At 38.8% G+C, this 21,822-nt stretch overlaps 1 protein-coding gene across 1 annotated transcript; it reads right to left on the reverse strand.

Moving 5' to 3' along the window:
• Positions 1–1,507: 1,507 nt before the first annotated feature.
• On the reverse strand, positions 1,508–16,212 carry Ddx18 (DEAD-box helicase 18). Its single transcript, XM_027954038.2, has 14 exons — positions 16,036–16,212; positions 14,395–14,769; positions 12,138–12,260; positions 10,049–10,184; positions 9,600–9,700; positions 9,300–9,499; positions 9,099–9,213; positions 8,047–8,186; positions 7,444–7,605; positions 6,838–6,990; positions 6,390–6,503; positions 4,590–4,646; positions 4,100–4,277; positions 1,508–3,082 (listed from the first exon to the last, which is right to left on the reverse strand). The coding sequence occupies exons 1-14, from the start codon at positions 16,118–16,120 to the stop codon at positions 2,940–2,942; spliced, it is 2,082 nt and encodes a 693-aa protein (XP_027809839.2). The 5' UTR covers positions 16,121–16,212; the 3' UTR covers positions 1,508–2,939.
• Positions 16,213–21,822: the final 5,610 nt, after the last annotated feature.

Raw genomic sequence — 21,822 nt, forward strand, 5'->3', positions numbered from 1 at the left:
TATTCATTTATTTTGCAGGGCTAGAGCTCAAACCCACGGCCTGGCACACGCTAGGCAAGCACTCTACCACTGAGCTACATCCCAATTCCGCAAGTTTTAATTCATGATGAGCCATGAGTATTTAAAGGCACATGGTTGTTGCCTCCACCTAACAGTAAAATCAGAGTAGCCTTGAAAATGACTTTTGTTATGGTTCTAAAAAAGTGAAGTATCCCCCCAAACCTCCCGTCAATGCAGGAACTCAGAGACAAAATGATTAGATTGAGTGTTGTAAACTAATCAGTCCAAACGTATGAGTGGGTGAAACTGGAAGGTGTGGTACCTGGGGTGTGCCCTGGCAGGGTGCATCTTCCCTGAGGCTGCTCTCACCTTTTCTGTGCTTCCTTGGCACCATGAGGGGAGCAATTCCCTTTCACCATAATGTACTGCCTCATCTTAGACTCAGAGCAATGAGTCTATAGATTGAAAACTCAAAACCATGAGCCCCAAATAAACTCTTCCTTCTGTTAAGTGGTTCTTGTCAGGTATTTTTGTCACAGTGATGCAAAAGCTAAAACAGCATCTACTGCATAGCCTCCTTAGAGGGATGTTGCAATTGGACCACTTCCCTAGGCCTGAGTTTGCTGTTTGGAAATCCTGTCTACTCCAAAAGAGCCCACATGGGCTCAGGATCTTGGGTTAGCCCTTGCTACTCCTGCTGTTTGGTAGCAAGCTATTTACAGAGGATGCAGAAACATTTCACATATACAGAGCACCATGCCAGTTACCTTATTCGTTTCTTACCTTTTTTACGAATTAAGCAATATTACTTTCGTTTATCTCATGAAATAGGTCCAAAGAAGGTTCTAAGTGGCATAGCTGGAATTTGACCCAGGCACTAAATTTATGAAAAACATTAATTTATGGAAAAATAAGATCCATTTTTTGGATATCTTTAGTCCAGCTTTACATTAAACTGCTCAAACTAAAAACTTTAGATACAGCAATGATTAACCATCACTGCAGACTATTAGACCCCAGGGCTTCTAATTACATGTAAGTGATCTAGTTGGCTTCCTGCCCATGCTGCCTTCTAACCTTCATGACATCACTTAATGCTATTTGTCAGGTGTGCTCTTGAGAGCCTGAGAAAAACTTCTTGTGCTAATGAGCCCTAAGGATGGTGTTGCCCTGGCCTTGCATGATCTGGCAACAGACTCCCTCACATCTGCATCCTGGCTAGGCTGCTCAAGTCTGGTTGTCTAAATGTCCCTAGCCTGGATCATCCTGCCACCAGAATAGCATTTAGTACTCAGTAGAACTCTGAAATGCCTAAAACCAAGTTATATAGTAACAGGTTTACTTTTCTCACAAAATCTTTGGAGGCTGACTCACACTAGGGGTTAACAAAGGCAAGACAAATAGGGGCACTAGACACTGAATCAAGAGACTCTGACTGGGACAAGCAGGAATCCAAGAACCCAAATCCTGGTGGACCAAGCAAGGATTAACAAAGCATTGCCACAAATGAATTACAAGAATAGGGGGGAATTATTTAATGACACAGGAAAACAACACATTATGAAACAAGCTGGTTGAACAAGTAGTAGGTAGAGGATGACCTCATTTTTGATAAAAAATTAAAATGTATAAACACATACAAAACCTGGAATGTTACATGCCAAAATATCAACATTATTACTTCTGACCACTGATTAAATATTCTTTCCTTTGCTTATATATTTTTTAAACATAATCATTTCTGAAATGAATAAACAAATAGCACTGAGGAGTGAAATAGTTATTAAATGGTAGGAGTTAGGAATCTAAGAAGCTAAGACAGGCACTCAGCAGTCAAGGTCCAAAACTCAAGAGACAGAAGCCAAGCCTAGAGGTGGAACATAGTTCTTTCCTTTCCTACTGTAACCTTGATCCAACTTTTTCTTCTCCACTTGATATTCTCTGCATAATTACATTAATGACACTATGAATATTAACTGGCACAACAGCAAAGTGCTGCTAGCAACTTTGGTTTTGAATTGCTATAAAATAGAACTACTTTGTAGTTATGTACTACACAGAACACCAGAAATGAAGGACTCCTGTGACAAAAATCCTAACTGATTAAATAGCTGATTGCTATTTTTTCTGACCTTGGTTCATGTTCAGTTTTCAGTACAAATGTATCTTTCATGGATCTGGAGATTTTTTCCTCACAAAAAAACTAACATTAATGTACACTGGGCACTGTCTCATGACTTGGTTTTGAGTCTACTGATAGTTGGCCTTGTCTTCTAAGTACTCTGAAGAGCTGGAAGGGCTTATTAAATTCTAAATCACCTTACAATAAATTGAAGTTAGACTCACCATTCTTTATTCTTAAAAAAGGTCTTAGCTAAGTTACCAAATGAAAGAAAAGAATATTACATTTCTATTACTGTGAGGTTCAACAATTTTAATTCTCTCCCTCTCTCCATAATGTGAAGATTGCTTAGGAGCACTTTATTCAAGTAACAATGGTAAATAACCTTTATTTCTTACTCTTTAAAAAAAACAAACAACTGGAGAAAGGCTCATCATTTTAAAACTGGGAATATATAAAAGTGATTTTTTTTTACCTAAAGTGTTTCTTTAGATAAAAATACATCAACATTTTCAGAAGCAAAACTAAAAAAATAAACCAAGACTATTTTCCACATTAACACCACCTGTCCAGTGTATTAACATCCCTCTCTATAGCAAGTTATTATAGCAATCATACCATAAAATCTTTACATATCATAAAGTACAAGAATATTAAAACAATGACATAATCTGATTTTTTTGGTATGGTATTTAAAATCAAAATATAATTTCATCACAGTAGAGATCAAAAAGAATCTAAGGCTACAAAAATTCCTTTTGGAAGAGAAAGAAAAAAATTTCAGGGCAAAGTTATTCAAGATGAAAGGAAGTTCATTTTAGTGAGAGAACTGCCGGCTGTCTGATGATTTCTTGCTAATATGTTTGAAGATTTTGGACTTCTCAACTTTCTTGGTTTTCTGGTAGCCAAATCCACCGCCACCACCTCTCTTTTTACGCTTGCCCTCACTGCTGTTCACATCTACAGATGAAAATGTTAAGGAAATCAAGCAACAAAGGTGATGAACTGCAATCTAACACCTACAGAGAGAGAACCCAGCATGCACTGTATCACCCCCCAACAATGAAAACATGGACATTCTGGGACAAATCTGCAGAAAACTAGGTGTCACCAAAGTACCTGTGGACTAAAATTAGCAGGTATGATTTTTAAAACAAAATGTAACAGTTAATGACTTCACACAACGAAATTCAAAACAAGAAGAGATAAGGAGTTATGAGGACAAAGGAACACACTAAAAAGTAACCTGTATCACAACAAAATGACTTTCACTTCTGTTCAAAGCTGATTCAGGAATGTGTGGCCAGGTGAGGAAGCTGCTTTTCCTGTCCCAATTCAGCATGTACTCATTAAGGCAGACATTTACCCAGTGTCTACAACGGGGACAGCAACCCAATAGGGTTTTCTATCTAGTCCCCCAGGAACTACTGCCTTAACAGTAAAGAATAAGCCTTGCCTTAGCTGGCTTGGTTTCTTTGATGGCAATGCGAGGACAAAGCACATGTCATAAAATGCAGCAATATCAATTGGAGGTCTTATTCCCTTTGTGTTTTATCTTGAGCAACACTTTTTTTTTCCTTTACAAATTTGCCTCATCCTTGTGTAAGACCATTCAATGGCTCTAACAGGATTAAAACTTTGACCTGGACAACCACCTAATGTCTGCTCTTCTACTTCTGTGCTTCTTCCTGGAATGCACTTCTACCTCTCACTGTCACTCAAAGTCCTTTATCTTACCAACACTTAAGTCACTAGTTGCCTTGTTCCCGTGACCCCCATCCTGATGGCTAACCCCTGTTCAATAAACCGTACTTTTACACTCTTTTGCTAGTACAGAGAAGCAGATGCGGACCAGGACAAACACCCAAGCCTCTGGGCAGTTGCCAGAGCACATACTAACCCTGTGGAGTCCAATGTCCCTTGGTAAAGTTTTTACCCCTTAGTTCCAGGATGACTTAATTTTAAAAAAAAGGATACTCAGATCAACAAAAGGAGGCACCTTGAAACCAAACGACAAAGCAACCTGAGGCAAATTTAAGTTATTAACATCAAAAATCTGTTTCAGAGAATGAGAATCATATGCTCGAATGTAGGACTTGTATGCTTCCTGGGCTGACTTATGAAGAAAGTAGTTCTTTTCAATCAATTTTTCAAGCTGAAATAGAAAACACTGGTTTTAATAAAATAAAAAAAAGCAGTTCTCAACTATTAGAACAAAGTCATCTTCAGAAGATACTTGTTCTAATACCATTGCTCCGGTTTTTGGATTACATGTAAATTCTTACCGTGGGGAGAACAATGCTCTCAGGGGTGGACTGAGAGGAGCAAGAGCACAGCAGTGGGAAACTGGACAACAGGAAACCTTAACAACAGGTCCCATCTTACAAAAGGGCAGCCTCAGAGCACAGGGACAACACAATAAAGGTTTCTGTTTACTCAGAAATACAAGGGAGGAGGAGATGCATACCTGAGATTGAATGTCAGAAATTTTGGACCAGGAAAATTCAAATTCGTTTAATGGAACCTAGAAAACAACAGACGTACAAAAATTATTAAGCCAGAATGATCAATATTCACATTTCTGGATGAATGAAGAAAGTGTAAAGTGTTCCATAAACAGTGAGGAAAGTGATAGAACCAGACAGCCATGGTTCAATGTAGCTAATAAGCTGAAGACAGAGAAGGATGCCCCGTGGAATTCCCTCAGGACAGGTAGCAAAATCTGCTTTCTCCAGTCTCTCCATGTCAATGGAAAGTTCCACATTTACTCTGCTGAGTTTCCACGAACCATGCTAGGAGCCTTCATTTCTTTCTTCCTAAAAGATCGAGAAGGTGAGGAATTGAACGGAGATAATGAGCTAGTAAGTTCTTTTCTCTAGGGATCTCTATCATCCTGATTATTGGAAGGGTCTGAAATTTTTAGTTAGCAGGACCATCAGCCCTTTCTTTCTATGTAAGAAGAGGGGCTCTAATACCATCTTGCTCTGTGACCCGGTGACACCAGAGGTCATAATGACTACATACTTCCACAAGAGGGATTTGTTATCATTTATCATAAGCAAATAAAAAGCACAAGACCTGTGCTAGGTTCTGAGGGGAAACAGGTGCCCAAGTTCTACACTCCGGCCTCACAGAGCTTGCTTTGAAGTCCTGTGGAGGAGACAGATAAATGAACACTTGTGCTGTGGGAACACAGAGGGCAGGAAACCAGAAAGCTTCCCATAAAAGACAGCAGTAGCTGAAACCAGAGCATTCCAGAAAACCAGGAGAAGAGCTTCTAGAGAAAGTGTACAAAGGCTACAGGGTAATTTCATGAACTACACCAAGTTTCAGTGGGGAGGAAAGTCACCAGGCAAGACTGTGCCAGACAGGCTGACAGGGAGACAGATGTCATGGAAGAGAATATCCGACATGCATCCACAACATCTAGAAACAAGCCACTTAAGTTTTTTTTTTTTTTGGTATAAGGGTTTAAACCCAGGGACACTAACTACTAATTTAAGCAACATCCCCAGCCCCTTTCCTGCCTTAGCCTCCTAAGTTGCTGGGATTACAGGTGTGTGCCACTGCGCCCAACTACCACTTAAGGTTTTGATGGATTCTGTTCTGGTAGAATGGAACGAGGCTAGATAAGGCAAACGGAGGAAAGGCCGCAGGCAATAGCTACCCTGGAGGCAGTTATAAGAGAATGGGTTGAGGGCTGAGATTATACTTCACAGTGAGAGACTTCTGGTGGTAAAGTGCTAACTATGAGGGAGACCGAAGACCAGGAGGTGAGAACAAGGGACAGAAAGCAGGAGGCAGCAGAGATAGGAGTGACTGAGGATCTCCATTGCCTCACAGGAGGCCAGAAGGAAAGACACCAAGATGAGGGGGTGTAGAGAAGACTGCAGGAGGGAGGGAGGTAGGAAAGCGATGACCAGGTGCGAGGGAGCCTACAGTGGTGGAAGAGTTTTAAATAGGGCTTCAGGGAATGGCAGAGGAGAAACAGACATAAAAGGCATAGCTGAACAACACAGTTAGAGGGCTGAGCCATGTGGTAGATCCTTCTGTCTGTAATTCCTGGGTCAGAAGCATGTAAATATTATTATTTTTAACCTGCTGAACAACTGCAGTTAACCATGCTCTGCCCTGATTCAGATCTCTGTGATACATTTAGAGGGGGCATGTACTTGCTAACAATCCCCACCAAGAGGACTCTGTTCCCAATTTAAAATCCATCCCGCACCACCCCATAAATTTTTTTATCCTAACCAAAGATCTTTACCTTGGATTGCTTCAAATAACGGAGAAAACCCAATTCTTCTGGGCGCAAAATGAGCAAGGCGTGCCCTCTTCCATTCAGCCCTCTGGCTGTTCTACCCACACGATGAATATATTCCTTGGGTAGAGAAAAAAAGCTGTGTTAAGGCACTGACTTCCACGTGTGTCTGTTACCACGTGGCCACATTTTTCAATTATGTTACTTCCTTTAGGTCTTCTGTTCTTAACATTACTCCAAGGATCTACTGTTCCTAATTTATGACCACAAATGCCTCTCAAATTCTCTTTGGGACCCACAAAGCCCTAACCATTTATTAATACTAGAGAAGTATTGCAGTGTCAGTACAGTAGGGCTAACCCTTATAAATATGAATGAGGTGCTTCTTGGGAACATGGAGAATAAATGTACTCCTCATAGAGCCATTCTGAAGACACCCCAAAGACTCAGTTACCTTGGGGTCATCTGGAGGGTCATACTGAACAATCCAGTCAACTTCAGGAATATCCAACCCTCTTGCTGCCACATCTGTACACAACAATATCCCTGAATCTGCATTGCAGAACTGGAAGAATGTGGTGGTACGCTTATTTTGCTTCTGCTTTCCCTGGAATGGATAAAAACCAAAAAACATTCATCAGAGCTGGAATTCTGAGTGGCTGCTGGGAAGCATAAATGCAGCAACCCTAAACTGGAGGTGCCATTCTATTTTATTTCAAGTGCCATCCCTGGACTGTGTTCTATTTCCCCAACAGGAGGAGGATCGTGTCCTTCACTCCTTTGTAGCCCATGCCCTTCCACACCAGCAGAGATCCCTCCACACAGGACCAATCACCTATGAATGTTTCAACTACTTATAACTTATGTTTCAAGGAGAGAGCAATACATCCAATCCCATAATCTATAGAACTTCCTAAGTGTAACCTATTCTTTTTTTTGCCCCTTTCCAGGGCTACAGATGGAACCCAAGGGCTCCCACACCCTAGGCAAGTGCTCTATAACTAAGCTACATCCTCAGCAAGTCTAATCAATTTTCAATAAGCCCATCACAGTCACTTACATGAATGGCCAAGACAGGTAAATCGATGTAGTTCAGCAACTCATAGTGGTATTTTACAGATTTACAAGACGAAAAGAAGACCATGAGTTTCTTTTTTCGGTTCTTCTTAAGGAAGGTGAAGAGCAGAAGGAATCTCTTTTCAGAGGGACAAACAACATATCCCTACATGAGGTTCAGATAAAGATACAAATTAACCAAGTGAACTTCCAGCATCATGAGCCAATACTGATTGTGAGCACTGAGAAAAAAGCATATATGCTACCCCGCCTTTCTGAAAACATTTTAAAACAAAACCAACCAAAGCAAAGGTTTTTAAGCCACATCTAATTACAAGGAATATTTTATTCACAAAAATCTCAACCTTAAAGTTTCCACTTTCATGTCACCGCTTCTCCATCTTTACAGCTATACATCCCAGAGCCAGTATTTCCTTATTAAGAGTTCAGGGTATTTTATACCAGAAGGGTCAAATACACAATATCACTATATTTAAATTAAAAGCTCATTAATCCATTTGCTTTCTGGATGCTTTTCTACATCCTACATACAAGGAAATACCAAATAAGATCCTTGAAGTATTAGGTTATTTATTTTAAAAAGTACCTGCTCAAGACCATCCACTGTTGCATTAGCTTTATCATCATCAACACCAACATACAATGGTTCCTTTTTCAAAGAAATCCTTGCCAGGTCTTCCACTTTTCGAGTTTGTGTGGCAGAAAAGAGCATCGTCTGTCTGCGTGCTGAAATAGACACATGCGAGATAACTCAAGTCTTTCAGGGCATCTCTGTAATTGCTTCATAAAACTGTCAGTCACCACTGTGAGAAGTTACATGTGTGAGGAGGAAAGGGACAGAGTCATAAGGCATAAGGCATCTTGCAAAGAGGCATAAGGAAACTTGAGAGTGAAAGATATGTTCATCATTTTGATTACAGTGAGTTTCCAAGAATAAACATGGCAAGAGTATAAAACATTATGAATTTTAAATAGGTACTGCTTATTATGCCAAGAGCATATTTTGACGATGCTTTGTATGATTTATTAACACATAAATCATATAATAAATGGGATCATGGTTGTATTATGGATATAAACAGTTTACATAAGATGTTGCAAGACTACAACCAAAGTAAGTACACATCAAATATAATACAGAAGGCAACAAGACTATGGTTACCTGGAAGACATCAGACAAAGTAAGAAGACATAAGATGGTAGGGGAGGGTATGAGACTTATGTTGACACTGTATAACTTGCCTTATAACTTCTGAAACAGCAAAATTATTATATGAATCAGTAATAAGCTTGATGCATGGGGCTGGGGTTATGGCTCGGTGGAAGAGCACTTGCCTAGCATGTGTGAGGCACTGGGTTCAATTCTCAGCACCACATATAAATAAATGAATAAAATAAACGACAACTAAACGACAACAACAAAAACAAAGCTTGATGCATGCATTCCAAATTACCTCTAAGAATGATTGGCACAAGTACATCATACAGCCACAATAAAATTCTGATACTAATACAATATGGTTGTTCAGCAATGGTTGCTCCCATAGGAAAATTATTGCATCAATTATTAATTAATGTATTAATTAATTAATCTTTGATTGCTATTATGCAAGTCACATGTAGATGCAACCTACTTACTTGGCAGAAGTTTAATAATTTGCTTTAATTCTTCTTCAAATCCAACATCCAAGATACGATCGGCCTCATCAATAACCAGACACTGTAGGTTTTTATACATAAACCCTGGGGTATTCTAATAAAAAGGAAAAGAAAAACTGTCAGTTGTCAAATGTATGTTTCATACAAGATAATAAGAGGCACTACGTAACAGTGCTCTACCTGCATGTGGTCCAGGAGCCGGCCTGGTGTTGCCACAATGATGTTGATCCCATTAGCAAGTTTCTGTGCTTCAGCAGATCTGTTACTGCCACCCATGATCAACCCATATGTGTGAACGTGGTGAGTCATCAGCTCCTTAAGAACACCAAAAGTCTGCATGGCCAGTTCTCTAGTAGGGGAGAGTATAAGAGCTCCTGTTCCTAAAAAGCAAAAAAAGCAAGACTTTGAAGTTACCACGAGTCTCTAAAACCCATAGCAAACTTTTAGTGCAATAATGCCAGAAACTGATCAAAAGCTTACCATTCCTGGGCATGAACTTTAACTTAACAATGAGTTCAATCACAGGGATGAGAAACGCGAGGGTTTTACCACTGCCCGTTTTTGCTGCTGCTAAAAGATCCCTAAATATTAAAAAGGAAAAGAGGAAGATATTCAATCTACTCATTAAAAAAATATTCACTGAATACCCAACACATACTAAGCACACATTTTAGGTACTAAGCTCAACCATGAAGACAGACCCAGTTCCTGCCTTCCCTATTGGTGAATCAACCATCTTGGTTATATACTTAGCTCAGAAATACGAACTGTTATAGAACAGAAATAAATATCTTTCTTCAAGTAATTAGCAAGTAACTTAAAGGTTTCAGTACAAGTTGGATACATCAAAATCAACAAAACATACTCATATTTACAATCTTACAGTCCTAAAAATAGACACTAATGTCCAAGCATCAATGTTATCATACCTGCCTTCCAGAAGTGGCCTAATACTTTTATGTTGAATTTCAGTCATGTTCGTGAAGCCCATTTCTTTTATTGCCTTCAGAGTGTTTTCATTGACAAGATTAGTTAGAGAAGCAAATGAAGTATCCTCAAAAGCTCCTAAGCAGAAGACAATTTATCACTAGCAAACTTATTTCTTTAAAAGTTAATATTGTCATTTATAGTTGCCTAAAGTTTTATTTAGATCTTTTTATAGAAAAAAAAAAATTCAACTTCAATCATTCCTATGTGATAATACAAGGAAAAAAGTCCTAAATATATTTTTAAGTTTCTCCACTGATGATGGCTGTGTGCTTTAAAATCTAATTCCACACTGCAGTAAGGGGCAGAGAGGAAGAATTACGGTACTTACATGAAATGGAAATGCCAAGATAGTGGTGAGGGTGAGAGTCCAGAAAGAAATGAAATATTTAATAAGTCTGATTTAGAATGACCCCACATATCAAGTGGTGTGGTGGTTCTTAGCAGGGGTGGCATCAGACACATGCTGGGGAGTTCCCCACTCTGCCTTGCGCAAGTATAAATCAGGGATTCTCAGCCTTGGCACTTCTGATGATCCCTAACTTATGACAGATGACTCAACTTACAATTTTTCACCTTTATAACAATGTAAAAGCACATCTTTACAGCTATTCTAGTTTTCACTCTCAGGTATTTCATAAATTACATGAGATAAATTACAAGACAGGGTTTGTAAGAAGAGTTCAGAGCATGTTTAATGTAGGCTAAGTGATAAAGTTAAGTGTATTACATGTATATTTGATTTACGTTTTCAACTTAAAGTAAGTTTACTGGGATACGATACAGTTTTATCAAAGTAACATCTGAACTAATAACGTGAAAAGTTCAGAGCATGTGTAATGTGGGTGAAGTGATGATGTTGGGTATATTAAATGCATTTTTGATTTAGAATTTCAACCTGAAGTAAGTTCATTGGGATACAGTCCCATCCAAGGAACAGCTGAACTGACATTATGTGCTATATAATTCTCTTTCTTTTCAGTGCTGAGGACTGAATCCAGGGCCTCATTCATACTAGGTTGGTGCTAAATCACTGAGCCACATCCTCAAACAGAATAACTCTTTGGGAGGCTAGCCTATTTATTATAAAGTTACACAGCATCCCTGACTTCTACGCTCTACACAGACTTCTCCTAGATCTGACAACCAAGAACATCTCCTAGGAACAGGGTGACTGCTCTTCCTGGTATACCTGGGACAGGAGATTTCCTGTGATACAGAACTTTCAGTGCTAAATCTGGGAAATTTCTGGGCAAACCAGGATAGCTTTAGTAACTCCATCTGGTAGGGTTGAGAACTCTACCTATTTCTTGTTGAAAATTACTGCCATAACTAGCACATCCTTTTTTTTTTTAATGTGCCAGAGATTGAACCCTGGACTTTGTACATGCTAGGAAGTAATCTACTACTGAGCTACACCACCAGCCAACCTTTATAACTGATCAAGCATGTCTAGGGTTGGATCTTAACCTCTTAATAAAAAAGCCCCAGCCAAAAATAGCTCATGTAGTTTCTAGATAATTCTGGTTAAGAGCCGTGAATTCTAATCTAAATTCTTGACTTTATTATAAAAGATAAATCAACAAAACATAGGATCCCAGAAGCTGCACATGTACAAAAATATGTTAGGAACAGAGAAAAGAACAAAGGAAGGAACAAAAGTACTATGGCACCATGAGATAGAAGATAAAGAGGAAAAACTGCAGCAGAAAGATACATAAAGAATTTCTCAGTTACTTTTTTCCAGCTAAACTAAAAGCCACAACTGAACCTTCAATCCCATAACCTACTTTTTTTTTTTGGTACCAGGGATTGAACTCAGGGGCTCATTACAACTAAGTCACATCCTCAGCCCCTTTTTATTTATTATTTTAGATAGAGTCTTGTTAAGTTGCTTAGAGCCTTTGTTAAACTGCTGAGACTGGCCTTGAACTTGTGCTTCTTCTGCTTCAGCCTCTAGGTGTGCACTACCATGTCTGGCCAGACACACATTTTTGAGAAGGTGTATCTGGAAAATTTCCTGCAAATTACCTGTTAGTCCCAGGGGCAGGCTGGGTACTTCACTGTCCTCTTCCTCACCAGCTGACTTTTCCACACTGTTTTCTGTTTCTTCAGGAGCTTCAGAGCCTTCTTCAACTTTTATTTTTTTTGTATCTTTGGTTTTAAAAGAGAAAACAATTTTTTTTCTTAAAACAAAAATATCAAATGAGATAAACAAATGACTTGTGATGCAAAGAGGAATATTTTCCAAAGCCTAACATATTTGATATTGTCAGAATATCTCCTTTTCACAAAAAGAGATGTCATTTAAAAGTTCAGGGTACATAAGATTTTCCAATGAAACTATAATTTTAGGATTCTTTTTAAATGTTTATTTATTTTTATGTGGTGCTTAGTACTGAACCCAATTCTTCACACATGCTGGGAAAGCACTCTACCACTAAGCTACACCAACCCCCTATTTTAGGCTTCTAAATGAACTATAGCATCTCATTTAAAAACTTCTTATGAGTTGACTTAAATAATATAAAGATACTAGTTACAATTTTCACACACCTCACTGGGTAAAAAAAGAGCATATGTGGTGAATGTAATTTCTAAAAACTCCTTACAAGTGCTTATATGCCCCTCATGCCATTTACCATTCATTTTCTGTAATAGCCACTTTAATTTGAAAGATGAACAGAAAAAACAGAAGATATCATTTTCCTAGAGATGGACTATAAAGCAAAGGCAATGATTTACTTAACTGGGTGACAAGAACTAGACTGATGCTAGGTTTCAAGAGGTGAAGGAGGCTTTACATTCACAACTTGCATAACATGGTCCCAAAATGCGTTTCCAGTCACACTTCCCATAACTCTCTTAAAACATCCCTTCTGGCTCAACTGGGTTTATTACGATGTTGGGCTTTTAATAGAAATTTATGGCACCCATTGATGCTAGTTTGAACAGAAAAGACGTAACCCAAAACTTTGGGCTCTGTAGCCCAGCACTGGCCTCTTTCCATGTACCTTACTGAAATTCTTCTGGGAACTGGTCAACTCTGTAAGCAAAGGTCAAAAGTCATGGACATCACCAGCTGCTCTCCATGTTTTCTGCAGAACGGTTCTTTAAAGTTTACCCATAGGTTAAAAATTCCAATAATATGATTTAGATTAGAAATGTTACTTCCTTGAGAATATTCAGAAGACTCTTGAAGCCATTAATAATTTTACATTAGGACTGAAATCACTTTACATAAAAACTAATTCCTAAGCTTCAGTTTTCCCTATTTATCAAGCAATTTCTCGTCATCCGGAAATTTATTAGTTTGTAGACAACAAGAAAACAGTCATACTTTAGGAAAGTTCTTTTAGAAAGCTCCTTCCTAAAAGAAACCTTATCTTCAGACAAGATACACTCATGATTTTCTAACTGCAGGGCTGGCAAACTTTCTATAAAGGGCTAATAGATATTTTGGGCTTTGCAGGCCATATGGTCTCTGTTGAAATAAAAGCAATGTAAACAAATGGGCAATGTGGAGATCTAGTAGTTTTACTTAAAAAATTGGTGGAAAGCCAGATAGTTTGACAACCCCTGTTCTATCCTGCCTGGAAATCTCTACACGTCCACATCTCATTAAAATGCTTGAGTTTATTACATGCAATCATCATCTTTCCTCTCCCCTCCCTCATCATTATCTTGTCTATGTTACTCATTTGGAAATTAACATTCTCTTTGTTCAAAACTTTTCCTAAATGCTATTTTATACAATTTGCAATTAAGACTCTTTTTAAAAGGAGAAGACTTTATGGTAAGAAAAAGGAAAATATGGGGCCAAAAATGAGAAAAATCAATAGAATCATTAATGTGAAAACCCTTGACACAGAAAGGCCAGGGGAGAGAGACCTTACCACGAGCCCAGATTTCTTTAGTTTTAATAACTCACCATAGTATGTTCTATTTATCACAAAAAGTTCAGACAACTGCCCCAAACCAACCAAACAAACAAAAAACCCCCACAAAAAGCACACTGTTATAATTCTAAATAAGTTCTTATCTAGGTATGCGGCTTTCTTCAAGGTTAAAGAATGTAACATGACACACTGCTGAATATTTTGATGAAAGTTAAAACATATCTCTAGTATTATAATGTTTCCTTCAGCTACAAAGCTAGTCTCTGATATGCTGAGGAGCACAGGGGAATTCTTACATGTCACACAATAGCAACAACAGAAGGAAGGTGGGATGACTATGAGAAACTATTTGAATAAGATGGCTGAAGTTCAAAGAACAAAGTACCTACCAGGCCCAGCATCATTTGCCATTTTTCTCTTTTTCTTCTTCTTTTTCTTTTTTGTTTCTGAACTGGGAGACTGTGTTTTTGCTTCTCCATTGGTTAATATGGTAGACTGGGGGGATTCTTTAACATTTATATTTTCCACTATTTCTTCAGACTTATCTCCATTTTGTGCTTCTGACAGGTCCACATTCACAGAATGCTTCAGGGATTTTTTAACTTTTATATTTTCCACGTTTTCTTCAGACATATCTACATTTTGCACTTCTGACAAGCCCACAGTTACAGAACGCTTCAGGGATTTTTTAACTTTTCTGACTTTCATTGTTTCTTCAGGCACATCACCATTTTGAGTTTCTGATAGGTTCACATCTGAGGCCCCTGTTTAAAAACAGAACAGAAGGAAGGGGGGCTTATGTGTAAACATTTTCACATAAAAAATTCCAAGGTTTCGGAGACTCAAATTATTTAGCTACTTCTTGTATGTTCATTGTTAAAATGAACATAAAGTTGGTGTTCTACTTTAGGAAAAGTAGACATTCTGCTGGAAAACACAAAGTTACAATGATTTCTTAACTTCAAAAGACCCCTCTTTAAGGAGTTGGGAAAGGAAAACTTCAAGGAGGTTAAATATGATGGGCACAGACAATGGCAGTTACAAAATATACACTGAAAGTATCTGACAAATATAACTCATTGTTACACTGAAAAAGGCATTTAATATTCACACAAGTACCATGTCTCATAATTTTACAACACTCAACACTAACTCTCCTAGACTTTAGTAAATTGAAATTTCACTTAATGAAATCACTCTTTGTCCCAATATATATTATGTACAAATACCCAAGGATGTCTTTACAAAAGTTTCCCTGCTCAATTCTGCTCACTCCAGAATTTCTTTCAATCAATCAATGTCTATTGAAAACCACCCCTGGTGTGTGTGGATAGGGGGGATTTATACCTAATATGGAATCCAAATGGATAACACAATGACTTCATTATCTGTGGCCCACTGTCAGGAATATAAACTTCAAACCCTAATTAAGTCATAGGGCAGTACACACATATATAGAAGCTCTTTGAGCCTCAAGTTGGGAGCGACAAGAATAAAAAATGGCAGGAGAGGCAAATTTTCACATGTGCAGAAGACACTTTCTGAGCCGATAATAAGGAGTGAAAAGCCAGCAGGTTGGTGATGGTATCAGGTAAGTTCTATTAAGAGAGCAAAATCTAAAAATTGTTTTGGGATTACAGAAATTAAATAGAAGATGGAAAAGATGCGTAGAAAGTTAGTTCACGTGTCTGACTGGAATGGGAGAGAAGGGGGACGAAGTGGAGCCTGAAGCTGCTGAGAGTCAAAATGGGTTAAGGTGAAGTGCAAAAGCCAAGAAGTCAACCCAGCGGCCTCCTTTTCTAACTCTGAAGGGAGGAACTGATGCTCAGAAGGGTCAGAAGCGGTCCTGGGCCACCCGGCTGGTGGAGAGTGGCGCGGACCCGACAGGATGCTGCCCCAGGTTGCCTGCTAGCGAACCGCGATCCCACGTGCCCCGGGAAACTGCGGCGCATCCAGGAGCCGCGGGGACTTCCCACCCAGCGCCGCCGGCCCCGCCGCACGGGGCCCTCCTCCGCCACCACTCAGCTCACTTTGTAACTTTAGGTTTCGCTGCCGCAATTTGAGGTTCCGCTTCTCGATCTTCTTGCGCAGAAGTTTCATTGGCAGGTGAGACATGATGCCGGAGAAACGCCTTCACCTCGCTGCCACTGCACCGGTTTTCCGTCCTCAGAGTGGACGCAACTTCCTTCCAGGCCACTAGTGCTCAGCTCAGCTAACTGGAAATACGTCACGGAACGCTCGAGCCCGGCAGGGCGGAAATGCTTCCCGGGCGGAAATGAGTCCTAGTGCTTGCACCGCGGTACCGTGGGCGATTCTGTACAGCGCCCCCTGGGGAGACGGAGGTCTCGCCTTGTCCCAGATCTGGCTGCACATGACCAAGATTTGAGAGCTTCTTTAGTTTGTTTCCCCTGCATGTACAAACAAGGTCCAGTGTAGGGCACCATTAATCACGTGCCTTTGAAAATCCTGTTGCCCTCACGTCCAGCGTATGTTTAACTCTTTAATAAAAACTTCTTACTTAGACTTCCTATCACAGGGATCTCTTTCCTAGGACTGCAGTTACCCTACAGTTATTCACTGTCTAGCTATTCTTATTTTAGCATATTTGTGCTAAGAGTTTGTGGTAGATGTGGAGGTAAAATAGTGGAGCTTATGGAACTTCCATGGAGACGAAAAATAAGAACTATGATGGACGTTATGACCCATGACAAGGGAAGCACAAAAAAAAAGGAGCAACATTCTGGTCTGGGAATGGGGCGAGGGATGGCGTCTTCATGCAAGCAATGCCTGTTATGTATGCATAGGCACTGAGCTAGCCTTAGACAGAAGAGGGAAGCCGATTTGGTGGCACACGCCTGTAATCCCAGTGACTAAGGCAGAAGCATCACAAATTCAAAAGCAGCCTTAGCAACATTGCGAAGCCCTAAGCAATTTAGGGAGACCCTGTCTCAAAATAAAAAATAAAAATGGGCTGGAGATGTGGCTTAGTGGTGAGGTGCTCCTGGGCTCAATTACTAGTATCAAAACAAATAAATTAAATAAATAAAAAATAAAGTTTCTACCACTTTGACATTCTTAAATCTTCCTTGGACCTCAATATTCTATTTTTTGCCACCCTATTAAAAATATTAAATTTAACAGACGATGCCTTATCCACCTGTTCTTTCAATTTCCACCCCAAATCCTTAAGTTTAAAGACAAGTGTTTGTAAAATAAAAAGCAGATTGTGTAGTTTCTTTTCATCAAATAAAAAGTGCTCCAAGAGGAATCAATCTGTTTTCCCAACACCTTAAAATTGTGAGTCAGAAATGACTGACTCATCCTCTCCAATCACTGCTTTAGGACTGTTGAGTGATTTTCTACGAACTTTAAAATGCTGTTTTTATAGGGTTTACCACTCTACACTGTGTAGGAACTTAAAAAGTGCCCAATAACCGCACACAAGTAAGACATTGCTTCCTTCACATGACTTGATTTCCTGGTGAGAAATAGGTGGGTTTTGCAACGATTCATTAGGAATATTAGGAAGGTCATAGGACTAGAAAAGACAGAGTTTAGATACATTTTCCAAAAAATAATGAACATAACTGGATGACCAATTGTATGTGGGAATTAAGTGAAGGAAGAACAAAGGAATATCTTAGACTCTTTTCTGTTTCTAAAACAAAACATCCGAAACTAGGATACTTGTAAAGACTAGAGGCTTATCAAAAGCCAAATGGAGAATCTTCATGTATCTTAGTTGAAGATGACATAAAGCAAATGAAATTCATACCTAATTAATTAGTTTGACTCTCCAGCTTATGTCAGAGAATGACCCATTGCAAATTCCCAAAAATTACTTTGCTTGAGTTTATGTAAAGATGAAGAGAAACAATCCTGTTTGACAGAGTCTCTGACTTGTATTCACAAACAGGAGGGTCTAGGGGCATGATCTAGTTTGAGACAGGCAGAGGCACTGTTGGAAAGATTCATGGAGTGTCTCTGAGGAACCTTGAGGTATTTAACATAAGCCTTACAAAGTAGATATGGAGAGGGGTGCAGACTATAAAGGCTTTTCTTCTGGGCATGAGGGGTGGACAGGATACAGGAAAATAGTCTCTATCAGGAACATTAAGCTTGTTGATTCCAGAAAAAAAAAATTACATATTCTCACATGTTCCCCAAATTTGGGAGAAAGCAATGAAATAGGAATCACATACTTGGTTTTGAACAAGGAAAAGAATTCCACCAAAAGAAAAGAGCTGAGAACTCTGAGTATAGTGAAGGGGGAATTAGGTCCTATAAGGTGGGATCCTCATGCCTTGTCCTGTCAACACTGAACTTGATGATAACCTGTACCTTCAGCTTTAAAATATCATCTTTAAGGCAAAATAAAACAGAAAGAGGCATCTAAAAATATAATTTTATATAGCAAATTATTTGTCCTTTACAAGTTATTTCTTAATCACTATCCATGGAAAAAAACAAACTGAGATATTTCAAAAGCAATACTGATGGTGGCTCTTGGCAAGTCTGGCCAAGGATCCAGTCACAAATCCAAGTGTAAATCGTTTCTTCTTTTATTTGTTTATTGCTGATCTTCTCTGTCAATGGACATCTGATTACAGAAGAATTAATTGCTCATCTGTGTGTACTTTTTAAGTTCCTACACTGGAAATTTTTTAATATCAAATATTTATTAAGTTAATAGGACATTCACAATTGAGTTGGCTTCCAAATTATATCATTTGGCTTATGAATTTTCTTAAAAAGTGTCATATTTTGAATTGGTATAGTTTAAGATGATGTTGATATTATTTTTATATTAAAGGTTTTTTTTTTTAACCTCAATTATGGTAAATGGCTTGAGGCTCACTGGGTGTTTGCCTTTTAACTCTTATATCCTGCTGTACCCTCTGTGCTGTGGAATTCTTTACCAATATTTCAGTTTGACTCCATAACTTCTGCCATCTTTAATTATTAAAGCATCTGGTCTGTTGAACTTGTCCATCTCATCTTTAATCACAAGCTCCTTCCTTCTGCAAAGGAGGCAAGACCCTCCAAATATTTCAAGGGGAGGAATGAAGTGTGGTCTGCTTGCTTTCTTCTTCTTTTCTCTTTTCCGTGCTTGTTCCTTTCTTTTCCATTTCTTTTCTTGATCTTCCGTGGTAAGTTGGAGCTCCTTTCTTTGTTGGTTGGAATAGCTTTCTTCCTTTTACAGACAGCCATGTTTTTGTGGTGGGGAGGTTAATTTACCTACTTATTATTTCTAGTCCTCTTTCTAGCTCCTTATGAAATATTGTTGGTGGGGAAGTTAGTTTCCTGTTTTTATTGTCCGTTCCTCATCTAGCTCCTTGACTAGAGACCTGGACAGGTGGAGACCCCAGAAGCTTCTACCTGCGAGGAACTCACATTTAAGAAGCTCTCAGAAGCATTGATGGTTATTTTTGTGATCCACCTGTATCTTCTAGTTCACCCTGCCCCACTGGCACCTCTGTGTATCTGTCTGTCATGCACTCCTCATTGTCCCATTCCAAGGATGCCAGTAGCATCAATTTCAGGCACAATTTTGGGCCCTTTAACCCCTCTAATGGTTCACTTTCCTCTGAGTTACTTAGATAAGGTATTGCAATAGAGCAAAAGGTACTAGAAAAATGTACGTGTTTATTTCTCTTGCTTTTTTTTTTAAGCCTTCCTTATTCAGTCTAATCTCAACAAGTCTTCTGCTTCTTGCTTCATTTTCACAAGCTTATTTTTTGCAAGTAGCTATCTGAATTCACAAGTGTGAGACTTCCTGGAGTCAGGGCTCAGGTGTAGACAAAGCAAGGCCTGAACTATGAATGTAGCTGTGTTAGCCTAGAGCATGTCCAGGTAGCTGTGTTGTTGATACTTACCTCCTTTGTCTTGGGAAACTCATTTCTGTGGTTATGAAAGAATCTCTCTTTATTCTCCAAAACCTTTCCAGTTGGTTTACCTGATGTTTTTGAGTAAGGAAAAATCAACAGGCATCCTCATTACCTATAAGCTGGAACCGAGTTGTACAGATGTGGAGGCAGTTATTTGAAAGTTTTGCTGGATTAGGTATAAAGTGAGGATAATGTCGGTTTCTATTTTGTAGGGTCATTAAAAGAATGAAATGAGTAAATACATGTCAAGTGCTTAGGGCAATCCTGTCAAACAGAAAAAGCTCAATCAATACATATTGCCTAATATCATTAAGGTATTTCTTTGGTTCACTCTTTTGTGTTTGTAAAGAAAACCTTATGCAGGCTCAAGTTGCCAGAGAGATCAACAGAGATGTGCATTTTGGACTCAGAGTGCTTGGTGCCACAGGGAAGGCAGTTTTTTAAAATTTTTTTATTAGTTCCTCAAAACATTACAATGATCTTGACATATCATACATTTGATTCAGATGGGGTATGAATTCTTATTTTTCCACGTGTACAGATTGCAGAATCAATCTGCAACCTGGTTGCATTTTTATCCTCTTTGTCTTCCCAGCATGCAGTAAGGCATCTGGCATGTGAGTACTCAAGAGGAAAGGAATGGAAGAATGAATATGCTTTTGGTCTTACTTTAATTCTTAGTTATCAGCATGCTTTCTTTGTTTGGTAGAGACACGTGAACCACAAGTATAGATCAGACCTGTTGGCCTGGAATTCTCCAAAAGGTAGGGGAAGCACCAAGCTTCTTGGAAGCACAAAGTTCAAGCCACAGAGTACTTTTTTTTCTGATTTGCTTTTCCACAGAATTGACCACTACTTAGAAAGCTTCATCATCTTGCATTTGAGAAGCAAATTCCGTGTTTTTCTACTTGAAGTAACATTAGCACTGCAGATCCTTCTCCTTGCCGTCAAGGCTAGCAAGTAGGGTCAACTGAATAATGAGCAGATTAATCAAAACTTCAGATGCTGCTTCCAGCTCATAACTTATAGACTGACAGGTTCATAATCCTTAAAATCATCATTTTCCCTAAGGTAGAGGGCTTTTCTCTAATAAGCTACTTTCTTTTGTAGCATGAAGATTCTAAAAAGAGGGATACAATCTCTTTTCCTTCAATAGAGTGCTTCTCAATTCTTACAACTATTCAGCTAGAAAAAAAAATTCTTGAAGTCTCTATGAGGGATTGATTCACACACACACAGCAAAGAGAAATATTGGCTAAACTGCAGACTTAGGTCACACTTTTAAGTCAGTAAAGGAACTTACAGCCAAAAAAATTGCCTGAAAATATGCAGTTTGACATTAAACCATTAATGGGTTTAAGGTTTCTGTGCCCCTAAACCATTGTTTGAAAAATACATCCATCATCTTTTCCATCAGCACCCTATTTAGAGTCTTGAGAATAGGTATTTTTTTTGTAACTTAATATATTAAATTATATATTTTAACAGAACTCAGAGTGGGATAAATGAATCCTTTAAAAGCTCACAGATATCACAGTCCTTGACCATAGACCTTCTCAGAAACTTAAGTACTAACAAGCTATCAAGATAAAATTGCAGAGGGAAGTGAGGAGAGGGGTGGAGATGTGGGAATGGGAATGACAGTAGAATGAGACAGACATTATCACCCTATATACACGTATGCCTACACTACCCATGTGACTCTGCACCATGTACAGTCAGAGGAATGGGAAGTTGTACTCCATCTGTGTACAGTGTGTCAAAATGCATTCTACTCTCATATGAAACTAATAAGAACAAATTTTAAAAATTGAGAAAAAAGATACTATTGCATAAGTATTGTGATACTTACAATGTAAAATAAAAATTTCTGGTCTTCTCTTCATCCCAGTGGTTACTAGCTTTAACTTTCTAGGTTCTTCTAACAAA

Source organism: Marmota flaviventris, chromosome 11 (assembly GCF_047511675.1).
Source record: "Marmota flaviventris isolate mMarFla1 chromosome 11, mMarFla1.hap1, whole genome shotgun sequence".
NCBI lineage: Eukaryota > Metazoa > Chordata > Mammalia > Rodentia > Sciuridae > Marmota > Marmota flaviventris.

Bases quoted from the DNA above. Each gene is read 5' to 3' on its own strand.
- Ddx18 (XM_027954038.2), bottom strand. From the start codon at position 16,120: ATGTCTCACCTGCCAATGAAACTTCTGCGCAAGAAGATCGAGAAGCGG. The intron at 7,606-8,046 runs GTACTTTTTAAA...AACCTCATGTAG, and splicing joins CAGTGGATGGTCTTGAGCAG to GGATATGTTGTTTGTCCCTC. The intron at 4,278-4,589 runs GTATGCATCTCC...TTTCTATTTCAG, and splicing joins TTTCTGACATTCAATCTCAG to CTTGAAAAATTGATTGAAAA.